Source organism: Phycodurus eques, chromosome 2, assembly GCF_024500275.1.
Source record: "Phycodurus eques isolate BA_2022a chromosome 2, UOR_Pequ_1.1, whole genome shotgun sequence".
NCBI lineage: Eukaryota > Metazoa > Chordata > Actinopteri > Syngnathiformes > Syngnathidae > Phycodurus > Phycodurus eques.
The window spans coordinates 32,314,088-32,338,132 of NC_084526.1; the positions used below are offsets into that span (position 1 = coordinate 32,314,088).

The 24,045-nt window shown below is 40.7% G+C and overlaps 1 protein-coding gene across 2 annotated transcripts; it reads left to right on the forward strand.

Annotated features, from left to right (window-relative positions):
- Nucleotides 1-445: 445 nt before the first annotated feature.
- Nucleotides 446-23,599, forward strand: LOC133399132 (uncharacterized). 2 transcript variants are annotated; one of them, XM_061670337.1, is made up of 15 exons: nt 446-1,575; nt 5,047-5,210; nt 7,125-7,315; nt 7,466-7,570; nt 7,739-7,877; nt 9,372-9,522; nt 10,803-10,935; nt 13,115-13,267; nt 13,730-13,767; nt 13,847-13,876; nt 14,025-14,191; nt 14,293-14,747; nt 16,889-16,979; nt 20,229-20,484; nt 20,867-23,599. In XM_061670337.1, exons 2-15 carry the CDS (start codon nt 5,079-5,081, stop codon nt 20,965-20,967), a joined length of 2,142 nt encoding a protein of 713 aa, XP_061526321.1. In that variant the 5' UTR covers nt 446-1,575; nt 5,047-5,078; the 3' UTR covers nt 20,968-23,599. The 2 variants fall into 2 exon arrangements, with proteins under 2 accessions (XP_061526321.1, XP_061526320.1); XM_061670336.1 differs by lacking the exon at nt 446-1,575 and adding an exon at nt 2,407-2,503.
- Nucleotides 23,600-24,045: the final 446 nt, after the last annotated feature.

Sequence of the window (24,045 nt, forward strand, 5' to 3'; positions counted from 1 at the left end):
GACACCTATGCGGTTTGTCATTTCAAGACAAAAGCCTGAATACCAAAACCGCTTGCAAACGACAGGATTTGAAATCACTGACAGTGTGATGTAGTTTTTTTGTAATTCATATCTTATACCTGAGCACTTCATGGCTGATAGCCGCCCACTCAACTCAGCTGAACAGCGACATGGCCTTTCCGAGTTTTGACTGAGTCTCAACCGCTGCAGAGCCATAAAAATACACTATAAAGTTTACATATATTGTGCTTTACAAAGACAAAGACTGACTGAAGTGTCCTGTAATTGCTGTGCCCGCGGAGGCGGATGTCCCCACCCAATCAATCGAGGGGCGGGATCGGGCCCAGGGGCCCACCCGAGAGCAGCCCGGTGGACGGGACACGTCCCAAACCGAGCGACCCAGGGCGGTCCGCCGGCCCCCACAACTGGCCACCCACCCGCAGGGATGAGGCTGGCTGGCGGGGATACTCTGATGATCCAGTCCAGTGTGCAAGACAAGGAAATGAAGCCCGTTTTTTTGTCTGTCTCTATGTGCACAAATACTGTAAATATTTGCAATTTACAATCTGTTTTTCCTCATGCCAATACATGTACAGATACCAAATACTTAACACTGCTGTTTTTAAAAATTCCGTATGAGCTGTCAATGAAGTCATCCATCCATTTTTCCCTACCGCTTATCCTCACAAAGGTCACAGGTGTGCTGGAGTCTATCCCAGCTGACTGGGTGAGAGGCGGGATACACCCTGGACTGGTCACCAGCTGTGTTGGAAGTTACAACTGTAGTTAGATAGTGTTTTACAACACCACCTATGTATACCTATAAATTAGATATTCTTCTGTGTCCCGTGTGTATATAAACAACTCCCACGATCAAACCCATGCAGGGATTCCAGTCTGAACTAGGGATCCAAGAACAAGACATCTATTGAGTAGACTCAGTGATATGGACTTATCAAACCCAAGCTGGAACATAAACGCTCCAATCAGAGCAAAGCTAATTTACATGTCACATAATAATGAGACATCTGAGTGATCTGAAAAAATGACCTAAAATAGCTTCAATAGGGACGTTTTGGGCATTTCCAAACAGAATTGTCATCCCAAACAAAAAAAAAGGGATATCTAAGATTATCAAAATTAAATAGTAAAACTGTGAAAATCATGTATTCCTTTATTTGTGTGGTCCAACAGAATTCATGTACATTCAAAATATAACAAAAATGAAACTGGCCTCGGCAAAAATGAGCCCTCTTAATATTTTGTTGCACAACGTTGTGAGGCAATCACTGTGACAACATTTATTTCTGTAACACTTGAGACTTGTGCAACAGTCAACAGGTATTTTAGCTCACTCCTCATGAGCAATCTGCTTCAGGTGTTTTACCTTTTGAAAGGATCCTTTTCTCAAGACTGTTGAATGACCAATGACCAAGAGACCAGGCTTCCTGACACTGGGGAGTGCAATTCACTCCAGAATTCCTTTATATTTCATTGTACCCAACACCGATTCAAGACACCCTGTGCCGGATGTTGTAGAGCAGCTCCAGAATGCAGCAGTCTCAATGTTTCACAGTATGTACCGTTTGTTTTTCTTAGTACACAGCACAGGCAAAATTGTTGTTAAAAAAAAAAAAAAAAAAAATAGTAGTCCAGAGGAAACCTCACAACAAACATGCACATTGACAAGCCGTATAGATGGACTGGGGCTACTACTAAAATCTTATGATTTTAGTGTTTGAAAGCTTAGTCTCAGCCCCAGGTCATGGGTCCAGGATAATGACCCAAAACACTAAGAACACTAATACATTGCCTGAGAGCTGAAACAGACAGTCAGGAAAAGGTACTCTTTAAATGGAAGCCAGCTGGAGCAGATTGGTCAAGAGGAGTGGGCCAAAATACCTGCCCACAGGTGCACAGGACTCAATGAGTGTTACAAAAAAAGGTTTTATTGACTGCCTCAAAAACTTGTGCAACAAAATATTACCGGTACGTTCTGGGCACCATCAGTTTTGTCCAGGTCAGCTTCATTAGTTAGTTAGTTATTTGTTTATTTTAAATTCTGTTGGACTATAAAGCAATGTCTGGTTCTCTTAGTAACAATTGTGTTTATTTCTTTAAGGGAAGGGTACCAACAATTATTTAGTTATGTTTTATTTTTGTTTGTTTGTCTTTTAGGTTCTGTTTTTTTTTTTTTTTTTTTTTTCCCCCCCCTTTAAGGGAAGAGCACCAACAATTTTGTCCACATTTGTAGTTTACAAGTTACACCAGACTCACACTGCATCAACTTCAGGTTATCAGTTTTGTAAGCGCTCCCCCCTGACATGCACCCTTTGTCATGCCTCTTTGATTGTATATGGTCCAGCCTGTTTAACTTCATTCTCTATCGACCCAAATTTTTGCTTAACTCCGCCTTTTGTTAAGACCGATATAGAAAGAGTGTTTACTTCTTCACTGATGCCAGGTGTGACTTCATTACGTGCAACGTTGAAGCTTATGAAAGGTAATGATTTATTTAACTTATTAAATCAATTGGCCTGCTGTTGATTATAGATCCTGATTTTGTGGAGGTTCCAGTGGGAGGCATAGTTGTTTTTTAGATAAGTAAAATATTGCAAGTATAATCTAAATAGAGCATTGCTAGATTCCTTTGAAAAAAATAATAAAAACTAAACAAGTACAACCCCAATTCCAATGAAGTTGGGACGTTGTTGTAAACATAAATAAAAACAGAATACAATGATTTGCAAATCATGTTCAACCTATAGTTAATTGAATGCACTACAAAGACAAGATATTTAATGTTCAAACTGATCAACTTGATTGTTTTTAGCAAATAATCATTAAGTTAGAATTTTATGGCTGCAACACGTTCCAAAAAAGATGGGACAGGGTCATGTTTACAACTGTGTTACATCACCTTTTCTTTTAACAACATTCAACAACACTGGAATTGGGGTTGTAATATGTGTAACTAATATTGTGCAGTAATTGAACACAATTTGCTTTATTTCACTTTCCCTGTAATGATAAATTGACACAATACAATTATTCCATAATTAATCTCTCAGTTTGGAATAGCTCAAACCAGTTTAACAACATTTATTGAACTCTGTTATGGGGAGCTTTTAAATTTACATATACCTATACAACAACAACACATTATTGGCAAAATCACAGGCAGAGGTCCAACACACATCCAGCTGCTAAAAGGGTGGCTTACACTCTTAAATGCCTTTTTAACAGCTCCTTAGTTACCTGTTTTACTGCTATTTGTTATGTGTGCTTTGGGCTGCTTGACGAATGTAACAAAACACCAACTTGTCACGCATCCACAAGATGGGCAGTTCCTCTTCATCTCTTACTTCCAAAGACTCCACTTCAACCACCACCTCATAAAGTATGCTATTGACTTATTACGTGAGTTGAAAACACTCAATATGAGACACTTTTATGCTTTTATACCATCCAGCCATCCGCTTTCTCTTCGACTTATCCTGTCCAGGGAATCATCAATCGGTTGTCTTATCACAGGGCAGTTGTAATTTGGTCATTCAGAGTGAATCAATGTCCCAAAGAGGGACAATCTCCATCTTTTTTCCCCCCCTTTTTTTGAACCAATACTGTACGGTGAATGAGTGGTTACCACATCTACCTCACAATTCAGAGGTTCATGATTTGAATCTCCGATTGGGCCTGTCTGTGTAGCGTTGGCACGTTTCTCGGGCACGCCGGCTTCCTCCAACATTCCAAAAAGATGCATGTTAGGTTTAATGAAGACTCTAAATTGCCCACTGGTCTGAAGGCGAATAGTTTTCTCATGTGCCCTTGAGACTGACTAGTGACCAGTCCAGTTTGTTCTCCGCCTCCCGCCCCAAGTAACCTGGGATATGCTTTCGATCACGTACAACCCTAATGAGAATAAGCTGTATAGAGAGTGGATTTTTTTGTTTTGTTTTAACCATTTAAGGGATCAACAATCACTCAGGTGACATTGACTTTCATTCATATCACATATAATTTAATCTTCGTGCTCTAACCCTGGTGGCAATGCTAGCACATAGCACTCAGAACCTGTTGAGTTTCAGAATTCACATCAATAGACACAACTATTCAGTCCACATGACTGAACAAACATCATTGTGCACAGCTCCTATGTGCTTCTCCTCACGTAGCACAAAACTCTCGGTCTGCTACATTTTGCACAATTTTGTACCGTCATACGGTGGTTATTTGATGACGTGAGAAATTGCATACATAGCGCCTGAGTTCCAGAAGTACCGGTTCCTGTCTTCTGGTCTTACCTTTCACCACCACACTATAATTTCTTGTGCATTTTTCAGGAGAATTGTCACATTGTGTAGAATTCTAACACCACTTATCCGGTTAAATGACAACCTTTTTTCAAAATGTTAGCTATTCATGGCAGAGTACCCCTTTAAATCATCCTGTCATCATTGTTGTCAGTGCCTAACCCAAAAAACCCAGTTTGAGGCGAACCATGTTTGGGTGATGTGGTGTGCCACTTTTCTGGGTCTCGGGCGGTGCTCCAGAGCACCCTTGCACTGTTCAAATTGGGTTGACAAAGTATTTCAATATGTTTTCCTTTGGGCGGCACAGTGGACGACTGGTTAGCACATCTGCCTCCCAGATCTGAGGACTGGGGTTCAAATCCCGGCCCCGCCTGTGTGGAGTTTGCATGTTCTGTTGTTTTCTCCGGGCACTCCGGTTCCCTCCCACATCCCAAAAACATGCAGGGTAGGTTAATTGAAGACTCTAAATTGCCCTTAGGTGTGAATGTTTGCGCAAATGGTTGTTTGTTTCTATGTGCCCTGCGATTGGCTGGCGACCAGTCCGGGGTATACTCCGCCTCTCGCCCGACGATTGCTACGATAGGCTCCATCACGCCCGTGACCCTTGCGCGGATAAGCGGAACGGAAGATGAATGAATGAATGTTTTGCTTTGACGTCCTTGTGCCTCCTTTCCTGTATCATCCAGTAATGGATTCTGACTGGTAAAACATCTGCTCTTTCTGTTTTCCAAAGGTGTAAAACTGCTGTATGAATAAGGAGCTGAGATGATTGACAGACTGACATTGGCAATCGTGGTGCAGAGCCTGGCTCTCCTCTGGATAGGGCCAGCCTGTGAGGCCTCTTCCCTGGGGCTCACAGTCCATGCTGTGCCTCTGCAAAGTGATGGAGGGCAATCGGTGGGCAACATTTTCTCTAACGTTATGTAGGCTTTAGCTCTGCTATTCAGCCACGCATTCGCCTTCTTATCATGCTGATGGTTATGCCGTCTTGTACAACTCTTATACCCAGTTAGTTTTTTCCCCCCAAAAAACGACAGTATTTCAATTCGACCACAGTGAAACGCCCAGGGCTGATGCAAATTCTAAATTAAAACGTTTTCTGAAGCATAATGGCAAGTTAAGAAACCTTCCAGGCTCACACTTTTACATCATAAAATTTATAATATTGGCAATGACTGCCAGTTTCCCTTTCTTGAGCAATAAATACATAAAATCAACTTGTTAGTGAAATATGGGCCATTATGATCCACAGTCACTTTAAGCTTTTGGCCGGGAGACGCCTCAATAGCCGCTCAGGCCAAGCAATCATATACCGTTGCACTTGTTCTCTCTCACTCATGAGCACGACAGATATAGCACCCCGAAATTGTCTTCAATCGCTATTTTAATATGCTCATTTATTATGCGGTCATTGGTTGAAGTGGTTCCAACATGTCACAATGACCATCCACCCCTTTCAAAGTCCAGCCTTGCATATCAAGTCTGCAAGCAGTGCCCAACAAAGTCTGCCTCTGTCACACAATGTCAATGGTCACAAAATGCCACCACGAACCCTACAGAAATCCCTGTGTCATCCATCAGAACTCTTTTCAAACATCTTAAAGGCATTTGTGATGCAATCAATACAAAATTGTTCACAAGATTATCTTGGTCCTTTAGGTGAGTTGAACAGATCTGGAGGTAATCAGGTTTGAGTGTGGTCAGTGAAAATAAAAATTAAAAAAAACAAAAAAAAATGTGATTCGCTCGCCACAGTTAATTCATGATTGAAAAGGGGGGGGGGGGGGGGATTATTTTTTCACACATGGTCAGGTAGCTTCGCATTGGGTATTTTTTTTTTAAACTATTCTATACTATTTAAACTATGCTCATAAAAATCGTTTAAAAACTGAATGTTATGTTTACTTGGGTTATCTGTCTGATACATTTCTTTGATGGTAAAACTATGCAAAAAAAAAAACAAATAAAAAAAAAAAAGAATTTGAGAAAGGGGAAAAAACTTTATTGCACTGTTGTACTGTTTGAAGAGAAGTTTTGAAGAGTTTTATTTTTACTTTTGAAGTATATTTTTGTAGAACGTATTGGTTGAACTGGTACGGTGAAAGACTGGTTAGCACATCTGCCTCACAGTTCTGAAGACCGGGGTTCAAATCCTGGCCCCGCCCGTGTGGAGCTTGCATGTTCTCCCCGTGCCTGCGTGGGTTTTCTCCGGGCACTCCGGTTTCCTCCCATATCCCAAAAGTTAGGGGTCTACCCCGCCTCTCGCCCGAAGATAGCTGGGATAGGCTACAGCACCCCCCGCGACCCTAGTGAGGAGAAGCGGTACGGAAAATGGATGGATGGATGGTTATTGGTTGAACTTGGGAGGATCCTATATCTGTATTTCAATCTCCGACTTTTCATCTGGAAATACCTCTTGTTTGATTTTTCTTTGATCAAAACCTACAAGGCAGCCTCAACTTCCATAGCCACACTTGACTAGAATGGAATTCAGCACAATGCAGTCCTTTGCCAATTGTCTATAATTTAGGGAGCAATGCTCGTAAAAAGGAAAACAATATCTGGGATTTTCACTGTCATAAGGATCCACACGAAAAATATGTGATTTTTTTCCACCTTCCACAGTTTTTAGGGAATTGTTTATGCAGTTTAGTGTGTGTTTCTGTTCTCATAAATCAATTACACTGAATATATAAACCTTTGGGGAATGCTTCATACAGTTCTTGAATACAGAAAATCACTGACTTCAAGCTAAATTGACACACAAATACTTGGGCAAAGCTGACATTTGTTCTCTTCTAATTTTTGCAGGTGAGAGCTCATTTTACTGTAATTGCATCCAATCCATGCCCCCCGTTAACTGGCCTGTGTACCGAAGGGGTCAACTGTACACTTCACAAAGCGTACTTCCCCTTCAGTGGCATAAAACCCGACTCAGGCTGGTGTGTTCGTCAGTGGGAGCAAGTGGTCCCCAGTCACTACAATAGCACCATCAGTTTGAAGTACGAGACCTCATTCAGTTTATTCAAATTGTTGCCGCCTTTTTCTTTGTAGTATAAGAGCATGAATAAGAATGCTATCTTATATGTTTCTATATTTTAATTGATGTTATTGACATTTTCACCACTTTGAGTCTGGCTTTTCCCTTTTAGCTCCAGAACCACATTTCACATATTAATGAAGGCGGGGCCGGATGCACGCGCGAACAATGGGAAATTCAATCACCCTGCTTATGTTGCACTGCCTCCTCCAATAAGGTAATGTGTATACACACATACTCACACACGCGCACGCATCAGGAATTGCGCTAAAAGTGCCTGACGTACCTGTTTTAAGTGATAATCTCAAATGAAACATTTGTACGTTACTTGCAATACTAGTATTTGTGAATATTGCAATGACATGCTTTTGACTTATGGGAGCAGGGCACGTGAGAACTGCCCTCACCACATCCAACTGTCAGTGAAAGACCTGGATGGAGACAAGGTGCGATGCCGTTTCGCGATGGAAGAACAAGGGGAGTGTCTCGACTGTACTCCACACTCTTTTATAGAGTTGTACAAGGTCAGTGTGACTTAAATCTTAAACCCAGCACACATTTTCCGAGATGAAAAAAGGATTGATGTACAGTCCACCGCTATTTTGGTTGTTTGAATTACCTTAAATAAGAGTGGATTATTTGAACAAAATAGTCGTTCAGATACTTTGTCTGATAGTTTTCAGGATTATACCAAATATACAAAGAAATTACCATAAGTGTTTGTAGAGAGTTGGTGAATGGGCCAAGGAAGAGGCCATTCATTTTTGGTGAATACCTGATAAATGGATAAAGATACTTTTTTTCACTCTATTGAGAGTTTGGCATTAACATTACAACACACAAGTAAACAAACTATGCAATTCACTTTATTATTATTATTATTATTACAATACCCTCCAGCACTCGTGCGCCCCGAGTGAGGATAAGCGGTATGGAAGATGATATATATATGATATACAACAAATACAAGTCTGCAAGCTGCAGCATGTTTACGATTCGTGACTTTGTCGGACCCTTGCTGTTTTGCTATGTGCGGGTGCGACCAGCAATTGTTGTTCAGCAGCAGACAACCCCTAAGCGGGTCGTCTTCGCCCCCCCTACCCCCACACCAGACGTGAACCAAAATGTGCAAAGCTGACAGATCTTTTCAGGGGTAGGAAGGATCCAGCAGCACGACTACAAGTGGGCACAGTGGGAAAATGGCAAAATATTAGGCCCAGCAGACCATGCATTTGTTATGCAAATGATTTGGTTTACAAAATAGTCAAATACTTTAGTCCTTATGTATTGCAAGCATCATTGATTCTTGTTGTTGCTCACCATCAGAAAATGATCAGGTCTCTGCGACCTGACTTTGTGATTTATACTTGAAGCAATTAAGGGATATTTACAGTACATATAATTTGATATGTGAACAAATGGGCGGGATTACTCTGATATAAGAAAGCGTAAACCCTCCAACAGAGTATGCATGTGTGTGTGTGTGTGTGTGTGTGTGTGTGTGTGTGTGTGTGTGTGTGTGGATGGATGGAAGGATGGATTGCCTTTGTGTATTAAGAACAGAACTCTTGTTATGATGATTATTATTATTATGCAGTGTATACAGCAAAAATGATGAGACCTAAAATCATGGTCAATGCTCATTGGTTAGTATTCAGGGCTTCATTGGAAGGCAGGAGAAACAAAAAAGATTCGGTCTTCCGTTGTGCGCACCAGGAGCCTCTCCATCTTAATTCGCGGGCTGAATTTTGGACCCAGTACGTTCCTGATAGTGACTATCTGAACACCCTGTATAGTATATGTACAGGTCTAAGTGTTAATACCATAATTCAAAGTTACTCTGTTACAGTCCAGTACGGTATACAAAGTATACAGACAGTAAAGTCTTATATAGGATGGGATATAGTATAGTGCGATAGTGGGATACAATACAGTGATTTTCACGAAGTGACTAAACATCGTCAACGTTGGTCATCTGTCTTTTTCAACCGCTATACACCATCTTTCCAATTCGCTAGGATGCATGCATGTTGACATTCACTGGAAACGCACCAGTTGGGCAGTATTCCATCTACCTGATGGCAGAGGACTACATCCCTACCCCCAAAGCGGGCCAAGTCCGTGAGAGCCAACCCATCAGCTCCGTGCCTGTGCAGCTGTCTCTCTCTGGTGAGTCTGAAAACAGAATGTTTATGTTAAAGATGACAGTCTAAATGAACTCCCAAACCTGGGTACGTGGAAACCCATCAACCGTGCCCAAAAGGGATGGGTGCTCTAAGACAGCCCCCCGAGCAAAAGAATGAAGTGATACCCTGTGGTTGCTGTGGCCAGGCACTGCACCAGCTTTGTTCCGGGCTGAAGAAGAAAAAACAGAAAGTAAAAAGGAAGTTGCTATAACATGTAGGCCTGTCACAAGTATTTTGTCATTGTCGTTTCCAAAAATAGTAGATCTGTAACTGACGCAATGTAATATATAATAAATATGTGTCAGTCATTTTTAGTATACTGTATTTCACCTGTTTTACCCTGTGCAATTTCAGATTACAAAAGCCTAAAATGGAAACAGAAATGTCATTTTTGTTTTATTCGTGAGGTGTGTGGAGGGCTGCGGTCAGAAAGTTCGAATGATGACAGTTGGCAGTTATACTGTCAAGAACATATATTCATATTCATATTTCACATAACAAAACTGCAAAACGCTCGTATCTAATGTGTCATTGTTCTAGATATATAAGGATTGACTTTTCTCATCTTGTTCACAGGTCAAGTGCTCTGTCTTTTGTCTTCTTTTCTCACTCCCCTCTAGAACCATTGTTCTGTTCGACTGATCGACTCCGATTCTCAATAAATATCCATGACAATACTAAGAAACCCCACTGTTACACAGTAAAACTGTTCCGGCATAAAAGAGATACAGATCCTCCATTCTGCTTGACCTAACAGCCGAATAGGACAAAAATAAATACATTTATTAATGAATTGAATTTTAAAAAGGAAGAAATCCACCGGCGGAAAATGTCTTCTCCCATATAAAAATTAAAAAAAATTAATAAAAACACCAGGGGAACGGGCTGCGCCTATAGTTTTTTTTTGTTTCTTTTTTCTTTTACTGGCCGAAATGGGCTTCCTTACCATTCAGTGCAATTCCACGCGCTGAGCTTTTCCATCACAAGGTCGTCCATCTTTTCAGAAGGGATATATACATACTTAGGGCAACAAAACATCCATTCATTGTCTGGCTTGTTAACGTTACTCTTTTCTGCGATGTGTCGAATTGACAAGACATTTTTTAGCCTGTCTAATGCTGTGGCTGTGACCTATTTTAGTCCAGTTTGTCTTTCTGTTTATACAGGGAACGCTATGAAGACACATCTCTTGGCTACTTTGTTGTCCATATACCCGTTTTATATATAGTGTACTGTAAGTAGTGTGCTTCTATTCACCTCCAGTGGAGCAGTCATATTCCAGCTGTACGGATGAGCCTGTGGCGACAGGAAAGACCCCCAAAGAGCATACGACATTTCATGTCCTGCCATTCGAGGAGGTGAAATTTGAGGCTGAATTCATTTCCCGAAAAGAGGGGTATGCCTTTTACAATCCTTATTTCTGTTTTATTTGCACATTTTATTTTTTGCATCAGTGGTCCACAGCAGTGCAACATAACAAGTCTTTTTTATTTGTACACAGTTCTTTATCAATACATTCCATACACTACTAGTTTTCCATAGTTTAATATCATTGCTAAATTTGTCATATTAACAACACATTTTGCATAATACAATTATTCCAGCTTTGTTGTTAAAATATGCGAAAGGCTGTTTTCTGCCAAAGTGCTCAATGCCAGATGACACACTACAATCCTAGAACAGCGGAATCTCTTACACCGTCCTTGTAAAGGGGAGCCAGTTCAATATTTTCTTCCATGTTGAAGTCCCTTACTTTTGTCAGTTTATATGTAGGGCTAAAAATATATATTGTATCAGGTAATGCACTGATTACCAACCGCTGTTCCGGTGTGGTGGTGTACCTGCCTGACTGGTGCAGGCAGCGTGGGTTCAGTTCCCACTCAGTGATGGTGTGAATGGTTGTCCCTTATGTACAGTATGCCCTGCAAATGACTGGCACCCTCTTTAGCGTGTGGTCACTCTTTTGCCCGAAATCAGCTGGGATAGGCTCCAGCAACCCGCAAACAAACTAGATAGGCTGCATTGAAAATGGATGGATGAATTGTTCGGCCCGTCACTCGGTAGTGACAGGCAGGCAAAACAATTCAACGGTCCTCTACTTGATGGCAGAAGGTCCAATTAACCCATGCAAACCCATAGAAAACAAAGTCTGGACACTCTTTGAACTCACTGCACTGCTCCGCATGGATTAGCACCATGCCACATGGTTTATGGACGCCATGTTTTTTCTTTTCCCATTGCATTAGGCTCAGACAGTTTTTGGCTTCTTTAAGTGGATCTTATGGTCACTGATGGTGTAGTGGTCCACTCGCCTGACTTTGGTGCGGGCAGCGTGGGTTCAGTTCCCACTCAGTGACGGTGTGAATGTGAGTGCGAATGGTCGTCCGTGTCTATATGTGCCCTGCGACTGACTGGCGACCAGTTCAGGGTGTAGTCCGCCTTTCGCCCGAAGTCAGCTGGGATAGGCTCCAGCCCCCCGCGACCCTAACCAGGATAAGCAGTGTTGAAAATGGATGGATGGAAGTGGATCTTTGGCAATTTTATGGCAAAGTGATTGGTTGTGTAGCCGTAAGCTGTTGCACTCATGCTGGACAAACCATGCGGATGCATTGTTTCCCGAAAACCCCAAAATGACGAAGCCATTGGGAGGTAAACTCTATATTACTCAAACAAAATCTAGCATTATTACATTAAAGAGATGAATAATGAATTTATATTGTGGTAAAAACGATCTTCATTTTTAAACAGGGGTGCTCACTAACGGCCCTTTCTGATGGCCTTGGTAAATTTAGTTTTTTATATATATGGAAAGAAAGAGAGAAACCTCTTTGGAAAACATCCATTAAATATCGTAAATTTTGGAAATCCTCAATTGCGTCACATTGTATTACATAGTGACATGTCAAGTGAGGTGAAAAATGATAATATGGCACCCACGCATGTCACTGTCCAGACTTTGTCTTCTACGGCTTTGAACCTGTGTATCTAACTATGCACCTGTTGCCATTCATACATTAATAGCTTTGTATTCCAACAGGCCCAGATTTAACAGCAAGTATATTTGTATTTATTATACAATACCTGTATATACTTTTTATGATTTTTTTTTTTTGTGGTGTGCTGTGAGGTCTTTCTGATGTAAAATATATGCTTTGTCTCAAAGGTAGAGAAACACCGAAAATGTATTGCGCTTCAAGTGTAGTGACATAGTTTGTGAACCATGAAAGAGAAACATAATTTATACAGTTGCCCCAAAGCAGCCATTTTAGGTTGTCTACAAGCAAGGTCTTAAAAAGTCATTGTCAGAATCTTTCAGTCAAAAGAAGGCCTAAAGGTCAGAATCTTCTCTGTCAAGGCCTGTCAAAGGCCTCACTCACCCTTATAGCTGTGCACAATATGACACAGTGGGTGGTGGTGGGGGGTTATCTACGACATTTTGACAAAGCACTTCATCTGTTCAATGTCATTGATGGCGCATATGAAAAATCTTATTGGGTTACACATTGTTTGTGTTGTTTGAGCAGCAATGCAATCACAGGAAAATCATTTCACAATGGTCCCCACTATTCTTGCAGTGTTTCAGAAATAGCAGTTGTCGGCCAACCTGGGCTCATTAAGTATGGCTTCGCTTCAACCGGTGCCCTGTCACAACTTTCCATGTCCTGGGTCCGTGGGGAAAACACTCTCACCCATCTTTTTCCGATCTGTTTTGTTGCCAATTCCATGAGGTAAGTAAACTTCACTGATGCAGCCACTTGCATCAGTGACAATTCACTGGTGCGCACCAGCAGGGAGAGAAGGAAGACCAAGTTCCTTCCTTAAACGATGTACTCTGACCATGTCCTACTAGATAGCGTTTGCACGTATGACTTAGCTATAAAATTTAGATTAAAAAAATAAATGTTATCACAACACGCAATATACTATGTGTACTATATTAATGTTTGTCCAGCAATAATATTATAATAATTATATTTGAAAAAAAAGAAGTCTGGACAACACACTTGACAACACACTGTCAATCAGATACATTATGCTTAATTTGAACAGAAGTCTATAAAGAGTGATAGATATAAACACACTATATACACACAAACATACCAGTGAAGCGTAGAAACATTGAAACAATCGGTCACCGGCCAGTTCATTGCATGATTAATAAGAGGGATCTCATCTGCACATCTGTCCAGTTTGCAGTCCGAGCCTCGATGTGTGTGGCTGTACCAAAGTAAGGCAATTATTTGTATCTTATTTTTATTTACAGTATATCAATATATATTTAAACGTGCTTCTCTTCATCATTCCAGGAGAAGTGAGGATTCTTCCTCATGGAACAGGTTATGAGAATTCCCCCCCCCCCCCCCCCCCCCCCGCCCTTTTAAAAAGAAAACATATTTTATTTTTTTTTAATTTTGGGGTTGAATTGTTGTAATGCTGCCATTTGTTTGTGAGTGAGCCTAAGAATGTGGTGTTATCTGCCTCCAGAATTGATTTGTAATAAGACAGCGATGACACTGGTCCTTCCTCTTGGCTCACTGAGCAACATCAACCTGACTGAGCTGCAGCTCAACAGCCCCACTTGTCCTGTGACCTTCAACGACACCCACCTCACTGCACACGTTGCGTTAGAAGGGTGTGGGACCAAAACTGTGGTAATAGGCTGAAGTGGTTCATTTTTTTACTTTTTATTCTATCTCACTTTATTCTGTTGAGTCTCGAACCAGAGACATCCTCATCCTCTCCTGTTTTCCAGCACGCTGGCAGAGAGCTGGTTTTCACCAACACCTTGAAAAGTGTCCGTCCTTACTCCATGATCACGCGTCAGCCCTCCCTCATCCTCCCACTGGCCTGCCGCATCCCTGCAGTCCAAGCCAGGGGCCCAAATTTCAACGTCACTGTGCCCGTAACAGTCTTTTTTAATTCCGATGTTCGGCTAGAATTTCACTTGCCAGGAGAGGGACCGTTTGCAGAATATACATACCATCCACAATTCAGCCCCATTGGTCTTATGCCAGGACCAATGCGGCGGGATTCAGCACCAGTGCGTCATATCCGTGCTCTCCAAGGGGGGCCGGGGTCCAGGATCAAAGAGCTGGACCTCCATTTGCTTTCCAACACCACTCTGGAGCGAGCTGAGCTTAGTGTCAAACGTTGTGTGGAGTCAGCCAGTGAAAACTTTGCTGAAAGCCTCATCATTATGGAGAACGGGTCAGTAACCTGACTTCAATCAACTATAACTTAATAGAATAGAATAGAATAGAACTTTGTCATTGTCACAGGAACAATATTAGTTAGGCATCTCACAATTTGCAGCATTGACGTAAAAAAACAAAAAGAAATATAAGCACACAACTATGAAAAGACACTTATTTACAGAACTAAAAATTCTTCACATTAGGGAGGATGACCATATTACTGTACACTGCATGTGATCTAGAACACTGGTGAGGCCAAATCTGGCCGACAAGTCATTTTATGCTGCCCGCGAAAGCAAATGATCTGTGTGAACTTCGATGATTCTTTCTCAAATTCTCATATATAATAAACAGTATCGTTGAGATATTGCAACCATTTTCTGCTTACAGTAACTTGAACAATAGTTGAACAAACTATTATCCTTGACTTCTGATTTCAAAACTCGGTATCCATCAATTTGTTGTGTGTATGTAATAATATTATGAGGTGACTAAGCATTTATATGGTTTCACAGTCAACGGCCCTCTAGGGGAAACGGTGACTATCCATCCATCCATTTTCTGAGCCGCTTCTCCTCACTGGGGTCGCGGGCGTGCTGGAGCCTATCCCAGCTGTCATCGGGCAGGAGGCGGGGTACACCCTGAACTGGTTGCCAGCCAATCGCAGGCACTCACAGTCATGCCTACGGGCAATTTAGAGTCTCCAATTAATGCATGTTTTTGGGATGTGGGAGGAAACCGGAGTGCCCGGAGAAAACCCACGCAGGCACGGGGAGAACATGCAAACTCCACACAGGCGGGGACGGGGATTGAACCCGGGTCCTCGGAACTGTGAGGCTGACGCTCTAACCAGTCGGCCACCGTGCCGCGAAACGGTGACTACGGCGTGAAAAATGAGTTTGACACACCTGCTCTAGACTTTAATGTCCTGTGGCATTTTCAAGATCGAAGTGGAGAGAAAAGTGAGAGTCCGGGTTGGGAGGAGTCCTTTATGATTCCACAGGCTTTCCTTAGAATTATGTCAGTGTAGGTATCCCTGAGGGTGAGTAGTGTGCATCCAAATATCCCACTCTGCTGTTTTCACCACCTGTTGCAGGTCCCTCCTGTCCTTCACAGTACAGCTGCTGAAACAACTTGTGCAGCAGTACCTAAGGAGGCTCTCCATGGTGGATTTATAAAGGTTTATCAGCAGGTGTTGGGGGAGCTGGGCTTCGTGTAGTTTCCCGAGGAAGTACACTCTTTGACATGCTTTCTTCAACTGATGGGAGATGTTGGTCGACCAGGTGAGATCTGCCGAGATGTGGACTCCAAGAACTTTGCAGCTTTCCACCCTCTCCACCATCCCTCCATACATATAGAGAGCGGTGTGGTTAGTGCTCTTTGATTTCTGAGCGTTCATGATCATCTCCTTTCTCTTGGCTGTATTCTGGTCCAGGTTGTTGATTTCATACCAGATGCCAGACCTCCTCCCAGTAGGCTGACTCATCGTTGTCCCTGATCAGTTCCATAAGGGTGGTGCCATCAGCAAATTTGATGATGGTGTTCTTGGGGGGAATGGTATAACAGTCATATATAAGTTGAAAGTAGAGGAGAGGGTTGAGGACAGACCCCTGAGGCGTCCCTGTGTTCTGGATGAGAGGAGAGGTCCAAAATGCTATGTGAGCGACAACTTAAAATAACATTTGATTAATTGGGGGTTGGCATGCGGTTGCGCACTTCGCACATGCCAATTTCTGCCATTGGTAGTTTGGCTCATACCTGGTGCTGCTGCAGATGCATGTGGGCGTCGTGCCGCTCCAGAAGGACAGGCTAGGTGTAGGTCAAAGCGGGTGAAGAACTGGTTCAGGGTTTCCGATGAGGTACACTGTTGGGTGTCGTGCTGCTGTCCTTGTAGCTGGTAAGTTATTTGATCCCCTGCCACGTTCCTGGTGTTGCCCCTGTTAAAAAGACATCATCGCATTCCCTTGCTCCTAACCAAGTTCCACAACTCGCCATTGATCCACCGTGTCTGGTTAGGGAACACTTTGATGATCTTTGTTATGGTCACACGCAATATTTCATACAGTACAGTTAACACATACAGTACTTGATAAATTGTGTGGGGTGCTGATATGAAACATTTCCTATAAATTCTGTCACGATTTATCTTTTCAGATGCACAGCTTTCAACACAACAAAAGAGATTAGAGCAACAAGCAATGCAAGAATCTTTCGCCTTGATGTGACCAACCTGGTAGAAAATACGGTCTGTACTTTTGTTTTTCAGCTGCACTTTTTCTTTCTGTTCTTTAAGCATATGCTGTGTAGATATAGAAACGCTCTTGACCTGTATTGTTTGGGGGGGGGGGGGGGGGGGATGTGGTTTTCTGAATTGGAAAAAAAGTTTTTTTTCCCTTTTAAACGACCTTATTTATAACACCTCTTTATATAAGAGTAGAAGTTGAATGCATCTATTTTTGGAAGGGTGTGACGATTCATTTTGGCAATGATTCAATTTGTATCAGGATTCGTGGTTGCTGTTGCCGTGTTTGGACGATATTGGCATTGGGGGATGCTAACAGATGTGTGGTAACTGAAAAATATGGCAAGTCAAAGGAATTACAAGCCTGTTTGTTGAAATTAAAACACATATACACCTCCATAAAAAGTTTGTTGTGTGTAAATACAATGCACTATATCCGAGTGTTGATACAATTGAGAGATTACCTTTTTAAACGATTTTAGTCATCTGGAAACCTAACTAGTTGATCCAATTAGATTGTAGGAAGATAAATCGACTTATACATCGATATAATTAATTAATCGTTACACCCCTAATTTTTGGTATGTCTGCATGAATAATGTACTCAGGACTTTGAGCCATTTAATAATACTTTACTCGCAGTTGCCATTCCATCTGAGCATCAAAATATAGTGAATTGTATTAACTTTTGAGATGCCGGTTTCATTAAAGCTAGAAGTTCCACAAATAATGTCAGACGTCTATTAAATTTAATAATTATGTCTCCCAACTTTGAACACTATTATTTAGCCAACCAATTACAATACCTCATCAAATGAGGAGCATCATTCTTGGCTAGAATTGGAACAGATAGACTGCAACAACATCAAACTCTCAAAATTCCCATTTTTTTTCTACAAATCTTAAATGTCATAAGTGTTTCAAGAACCCAATAATCGCATTCACCTTAACGGCTTGGTGGAAAAGTCTCGAAGCTACAGAATCTCAATTAACTCCCAGTATGCTCTCCCCAATCTGGCACAATCCAGATTTCGAAATTAACAACATACCCCTTAATTTTCACATATGGGAACAACTTGGAATTGACCACCTACAACAACTATTTAACAATATTATTTTTATGAAGTTATAAACTGTTCTAAGAATTTCAAATAATAGGTGGAAAATTCATTCAATACAATAAATGAAAAGCAGCAATAAATAAAAGAATACCAACACTTCAGGTTACCCTTGAACCGCCAGTTTGTTAAGCAAATAGTGAAGCTTTTCCCACAAAGGAATAAAATCTCAAAAGCTTATAAATTAATGTCATGCACTAAATCAATGCACTTACTAATCACTAAATGGGAAGAAGACCTTTCTCTGTCTGCTCACCACAATTAGTGGATGCAGATATGTAATAATACGTTTAGGATGACAAAAAGTTTAGTTTATACAATATAAACTGGTCCATAGAACACACTTTACTCAATACACTATGCATAAAATGGGCTTCTGTTCATGTAACATATGCACGCAATGCACAAAAAATACCTCGGACACCTATTGTCATGCTATATGGGAATGTACACCAATTCAATGCTTTTGGACTTCAGTTATGCAGAAACTCTCATATATTTTGAACTGCAGGATTCCACTTTCCCCAAGATTGTGCATACTTGGTGACATAATCATAATCGACTTCCCAAATAAATATTCACAATCAATTCTTGTTGTGTTAGCGCCCGCTAAGAAAACAATTTTATTAAACTGGAAAATTAATCAATCTTAATATTAATCACTGGTTAAATCTTATATTTAGGGAAGCGTATTGCATGAGAGGTGCAGGTGTTCTGGGCATGTCCCGTATTGCACAATGATTCATAATCTAGATCATTGATTCCTCTGCCTGGGTAGAGTGCCATTCCACAATAACAATACTATATTGTAAATTTAAAAGTAAACTTTTGTATTCTTTGTTGTTGTGACTTTATTTTTATTTATTACTTTATTTCCTTTTTCTCTTTCTCACACTTAAATTAAAAACAAAGAGAAAGATAAAAGTACAATTAAAACGGCCTACAGTGCAAGAAATATCATTTTAAAGTGGAAATGCTCTGAAAAGCTAAAAAAAAAAAAAAAAAAAGAGTTTTTAACCTGGACTTAAAAACATTCACACTTGGGGCTCATATGACTTCTTTTGACAACTTATTTCATTTGTGTGCAGCATAATAACTACATGCTGCTTCACCACGTGTGCTTTGGACTCTGTGCTCTGCTACAGTATTTGACCTGAGTCTGTAGATCTCCGAGCCCTACTGGGTTTATATTTCATTAGCATTTCTTTCATGTATTCAGGAGCTAACACATTTAATGATTTATAGACCAGGAGCAGAACTTTAGAATCCATTCTAAAGCTGACTAGAAGCCAGAGTAGAGACTTTAGAATTGGAGTAATATGCTCTGACCTCTGTCCTGCATGCTTCCCCTCCTGTTCCTGTCCTGTCCTATATTGTCCTGTCCTTCCCTCACATAGTGTAGCACTACTGCCCCATACAACACTCTAATCCAATGTGTCATTTTACTAGTTATATAATGCTTTACTTTACTCATCTTGTTTACAGCTCGAGCTTTGTCTTTTGTCTTCTTTTCCTCTATTACTTAGATACCTTTTCACTCTCTCTCCTTTCTTTTTTTTCTGTTCCCTTTAAAAACTTTGTTCTGTTCAACTGAACGACTGTAAATCTCAATAAATATCCATCAGAATACAAAGGAACCACAGTGGCAGCTTAAAAAGTCCACTGTGACACAGTAAAACTGTTCCGGCAAAAAAGGGATACAGAGCTTCCTTTCTGCTTGACCAAACAGCCAAACAGGACCAAAAAAAATAAAATTCAGATGAAGTTAATCAAACTTCAGGGTTTTTTTTTTTTAAATGTTTTTTGTTTGTTTGTTTGTTTTTGTTTTTTGTTTTGTTTAGAAACAGCATTAACCAATAACATTAGCTTGAGTCTCATAAAAGCTTGATGGATTGTATTCTTTATTTTATGAAAAAATTAACTATTCAATAAAAACAATTTCATTTTAAATCAAAAAGGAATTGGAAGAAGTATGCACTTAGATTTATCCTGTTATTGTATCAGTTATAAATATATTCCAACACTGAATATTTATAAATGCATGTTTTACAATAGAGCATAAGGTAATTTATTTTAAACATTTTGAGATCCCACCTCTCCCCTGACCAATACCCTTTTCTATCGTGTCACACAGATGTATGCCGAGTGTGAGGTCGATTTGTGCATCCCCTTCCTTCCCTCTCAGACGTGCGTGACTCAGTGCAACAAGGGCTTGGTAAATAGAGCGGCTACCATTATGTTGAGCAAGACCTTCACCGTCAGGTCAGGACCTGTTAGTCTTGTGGCAACCACACCAGTTCCATCTACAAGTGTCGTCACAGGTGCAGCAGGACAAAATGAAGGTCCTGCAACTGCTCCTACAGTTGAAGCAGTCACCATCACCTCGAGTGGTAAGACGCATCCTCAAAACACGCCTCAGATTTAATAGTTAGCACCTCTGCCTCAAAGTCGAAAGGTCCTGGGTTTCAATCTCGAATCAGGCCCTCCTTTGTGGAGCTTGTATGTTCTCCCCGTGCTCAATTGTCCATAGGTGTGAATGTGAGTGTGAATGATAATGTCGATGTCTACGTCCCCTGCGATTGGTCAAACATTTGGGAGTGTACCTCACCTCTCGTCCGTAGTCAGCTGCAATAAGCTCGAGCTCACTTGCCTCCCTGATGAGGAAAAGCACTTTGGAAAATGGATGGATTAAAATATTCTTGAATGTGACCTTGGAGGTGTATGACCCTGGCCAGTGTCTAACATCAATATTTCCTCTCTCCTCTCTTGCAGCTCCAGAACAGACCTCTTTCATGGCAGTTGGAATTACTTTTAATATTATCTGTCTTTATGTCATTATTCGCGAAAGTTTTTTCATCTTTGTTGAAAAATGAACATAGTCTCTGTCTGTCAAAAGGAATGATGAATGATGTTTGATGTTTGTTTTCATCCATGATATATTTGTATGAGGGGAAGTCTGCAACATCTCAACTTTTAATATTAACTGCATATTTCTTCAACATGTCTTTATTCGCTAAAGGTCTTTCATCATCTTTGTTGAAAAATTTATGTAGTCCCTGTCTGTCAAAAGGAATGATGAATGATGTAGTTGTACTGGAGCTGTTTTCAAGTAACAGGATGAAAATAATTGTCTTAAATAATATTTTGTCACCCGCGACCCTAGTGAGGATAAGCGGAACGGAAGATGAATGTATGAATGAATATGTTGTCAATATCAAGAAATACATTCTATTTAGTTACTTTTTTATGTTTCCGGAAGAGTTTGATGTTTGTTGACACCCATGAGATATTTGTATGAGGGGAAGGTTGCAGCATCTCGATTTTTCAGATATGTATTTACAAACCACAATTTCAATGAAGTTGGGACATTGTATAAAACCTACATAAATCAATGCAATGATTTCCAAATCATATTCAATTGAATACACTACAAAGACAAGATATTTACTGTTCAAACTGATCAACTTTATTGTTATTTTGCAAATATTCACTCATTTTGAATTTGATGCCTGTAACATGTTCCAAAAAAGCTAGAACTTGGGTATGTTTACCACTGTGTTACATCACCTTTCCTTCCACCAACACTCAATACGCATTTGGAAACTGAGGATACAAATTTTTGAAGCTTTGTAGGTGGAATTCTTTCCCATTCTTGTTTCAAGTCCAACTTCAGTCGTTCAACTGTCTGGGGTCAGCATTGTCATATGTTGTGCTTTATAATGCGCCACAGATTTTCAGCGGGAGATACAGTAGGTCTTGGACTGCTGGCATCCCAGTCTAATAATCGCACTCTTTTATTACAAAGCCATGCTGTTGTAACACTTGCAGAATGTCACCTGGCATTGCCTTGCTGAAATGAGCAGGGCTGTCCCTGACAAAGACATTGCTTGCATGGCAGCCTATGTTTACCAAAACCTGTATGTACCTTTCTGCATTAATGGTGCCTTCACACAGATGTACAGGTTACCCATGTCATGGCCACTAACAACCCCCCATACTATCACAGAAGCTCTGCTATGATGCAGAGATTTCTCCAGATTCTCTGAATCTTTTGATAATATTATGGACCATAGATGATAAAATCCCTAAATTCCTAGCAATTTTACATCGAGAAACGTTGTTCTTAAACTGTTGGACTATTTGCTCACGCAGTTAGTTGTTCACACAGTGGTGAACCTGAACTGAGCCTTTCGGGGATGCTCCTTGAAACCCAGTCATGACACTCACCTGTTTCCAGTTAACCTGTTCACCTATGGAATGTTCCAAACAGGTATTTTTGAGCATTTCTCAACTTTCCCAGTCTTTTGTTGCCCCTGCCCCAGCTTGTTTGGAACTTGTTACAACCATCAAATTCAAAATGAGAGAATATTTGCCAAAAGAAAAACAATAACTTTCATCAGTTTGAACATTAAATATCTTGTCTTTGTAGTGTCTTCAATTGAATATAGGTTGAAAAGGATTTTCAAACGATTCTATTCTGTTTTTATTTACGTTTTACACAACGTCCCAACTTTATTGGAATTGGGCTTTGTATATTAATAAGCAAGAAAAGAACAATGCAATATGACAAACAAATCTCAATGTTATATTTAACTCAACTCTCTCCTTCCAAAAGCACATTAAGAATATTAACAAAACAGTTTTTTATTCGGCCCATCCTATCCGCTAATGACGCAGAGATCATAGTCCATGCATTTGATTACGTCTTGCCTCGATTATTGTAACGTGCTGGTCTCTGGTCTTCCCACGTCTAGTATTAAAAGCCTGCAGTTAGTACAACTTGCTTTGACTCCTGTTCCAATTAAGATGTGATTTTAAGGTTCTGTTATATATATACATATTTTCCATCCCAAAACCTACAGTCGTAAAACGCTGAACTTTTGGTGACTCAGAGAGCCAGAAAGAAGTCTGCAGGCTCGAGAACAGATGTTAGAGCTGCTACCTCAGTAGAAATGTTGAAATCCCGACTTATTTTTACTTATTGGCATTTAGTTAAAGTACACGTAGGCCTATTTCACTGCCACTTGTCCTATCCCCTCCCCCCTCCTCTCCTGCTCGGAGAGTGGGCTCGGTGACGACGACCGAATCTGAGGCTGTTTCTGTATTGATTTCACACTGGGACGAGAGCTTCCTTTGACCTCATAATTCTAATTTGCTCTGACATGCACTGTGAGCTGTAAGGTCTTATATAGACAGGTGTGTGGCTTTCGTAATCAAGTCCATCCATCCATCCATCCATTTTCTGAGCCGCTTCTCCTCACTAGGGTCGCGGGCGTGCTGGAGCCTATCCCAGCTATCATTCGTAATCAAGTCCAATCAGTATAATCAAACACAGCTGGACTCCAAAGAAGGTGTAGAACCATCTTAAGGATGATCAGAAGAAATGGACAGCACCCAAATTAAATATATGAGTGTCACAGCAAAGGGTCTGAATACTTATGGCTGTGATATTTTATTTTTTATTTTTTAATAAATCTGCAAAGAAATTCAACAATAAAGTTTTTTTCTGTCAATACGGGGTCCTGTGTGTACATTAATGAGGGGAAAATTAACTTAAAAAATGGCTGCAATATTACAAAGAGTAAAAAATTTAAGGGGGTCCGAAAACTTTCCGTACCCACTGTACAAACACCTGGGGACCATCTGAGGTTCTCCAGCACAGAGGTGACCCTGAAGAAGTGCCATCACAGGATGTACTGTATCTAGTGAGGAAGCTGAACTCATCTCTGTTAACAACAAGATCCTACTGAAATAATGAAAGTATAAATATAATATAATCCTATTTATTTATTTAAACCTGTCCTGTTCAGCTGCATGGCCTTGCAGAATGGTGGATCCGTATCCCTTTATGCTGGAACAGTTTTGCTGTGCAACAGGGGAGTTTGAAATACTCCCTCTGCTTATTTTTTTATGTTTTAATTATTCCGAAAATGCAGCCGGACAGAAAAGGG

What these genes read in the sequence shown, in the direction of transcription:
- LOC133399132 (XM_061670337.1), top strand. Translation starts at nt 5,079, where the DNA reads ATGATTGACAGACTGACATTGGCAATCGTGGTGCAGAGCCTGGCTCTC. An exon ending in AATAGCACCATCAGTTTGAA is followed by an intron (nt 7,316 to 7,465) that starts GTACGAGACCTC and finishes TTTCCCTTTTAG; the next exon opens with CTCCAGAACCACATTTCACA. An exon ending in TTCATTTCCCGAAAAGAGGG is followed by an intron (nt 10,936 to 13,114) that starts GTATGCCTTTTA and finishes CTATTCTTGCAG; the next exon opens with TGTTTCAGAAATAGCAGTTG.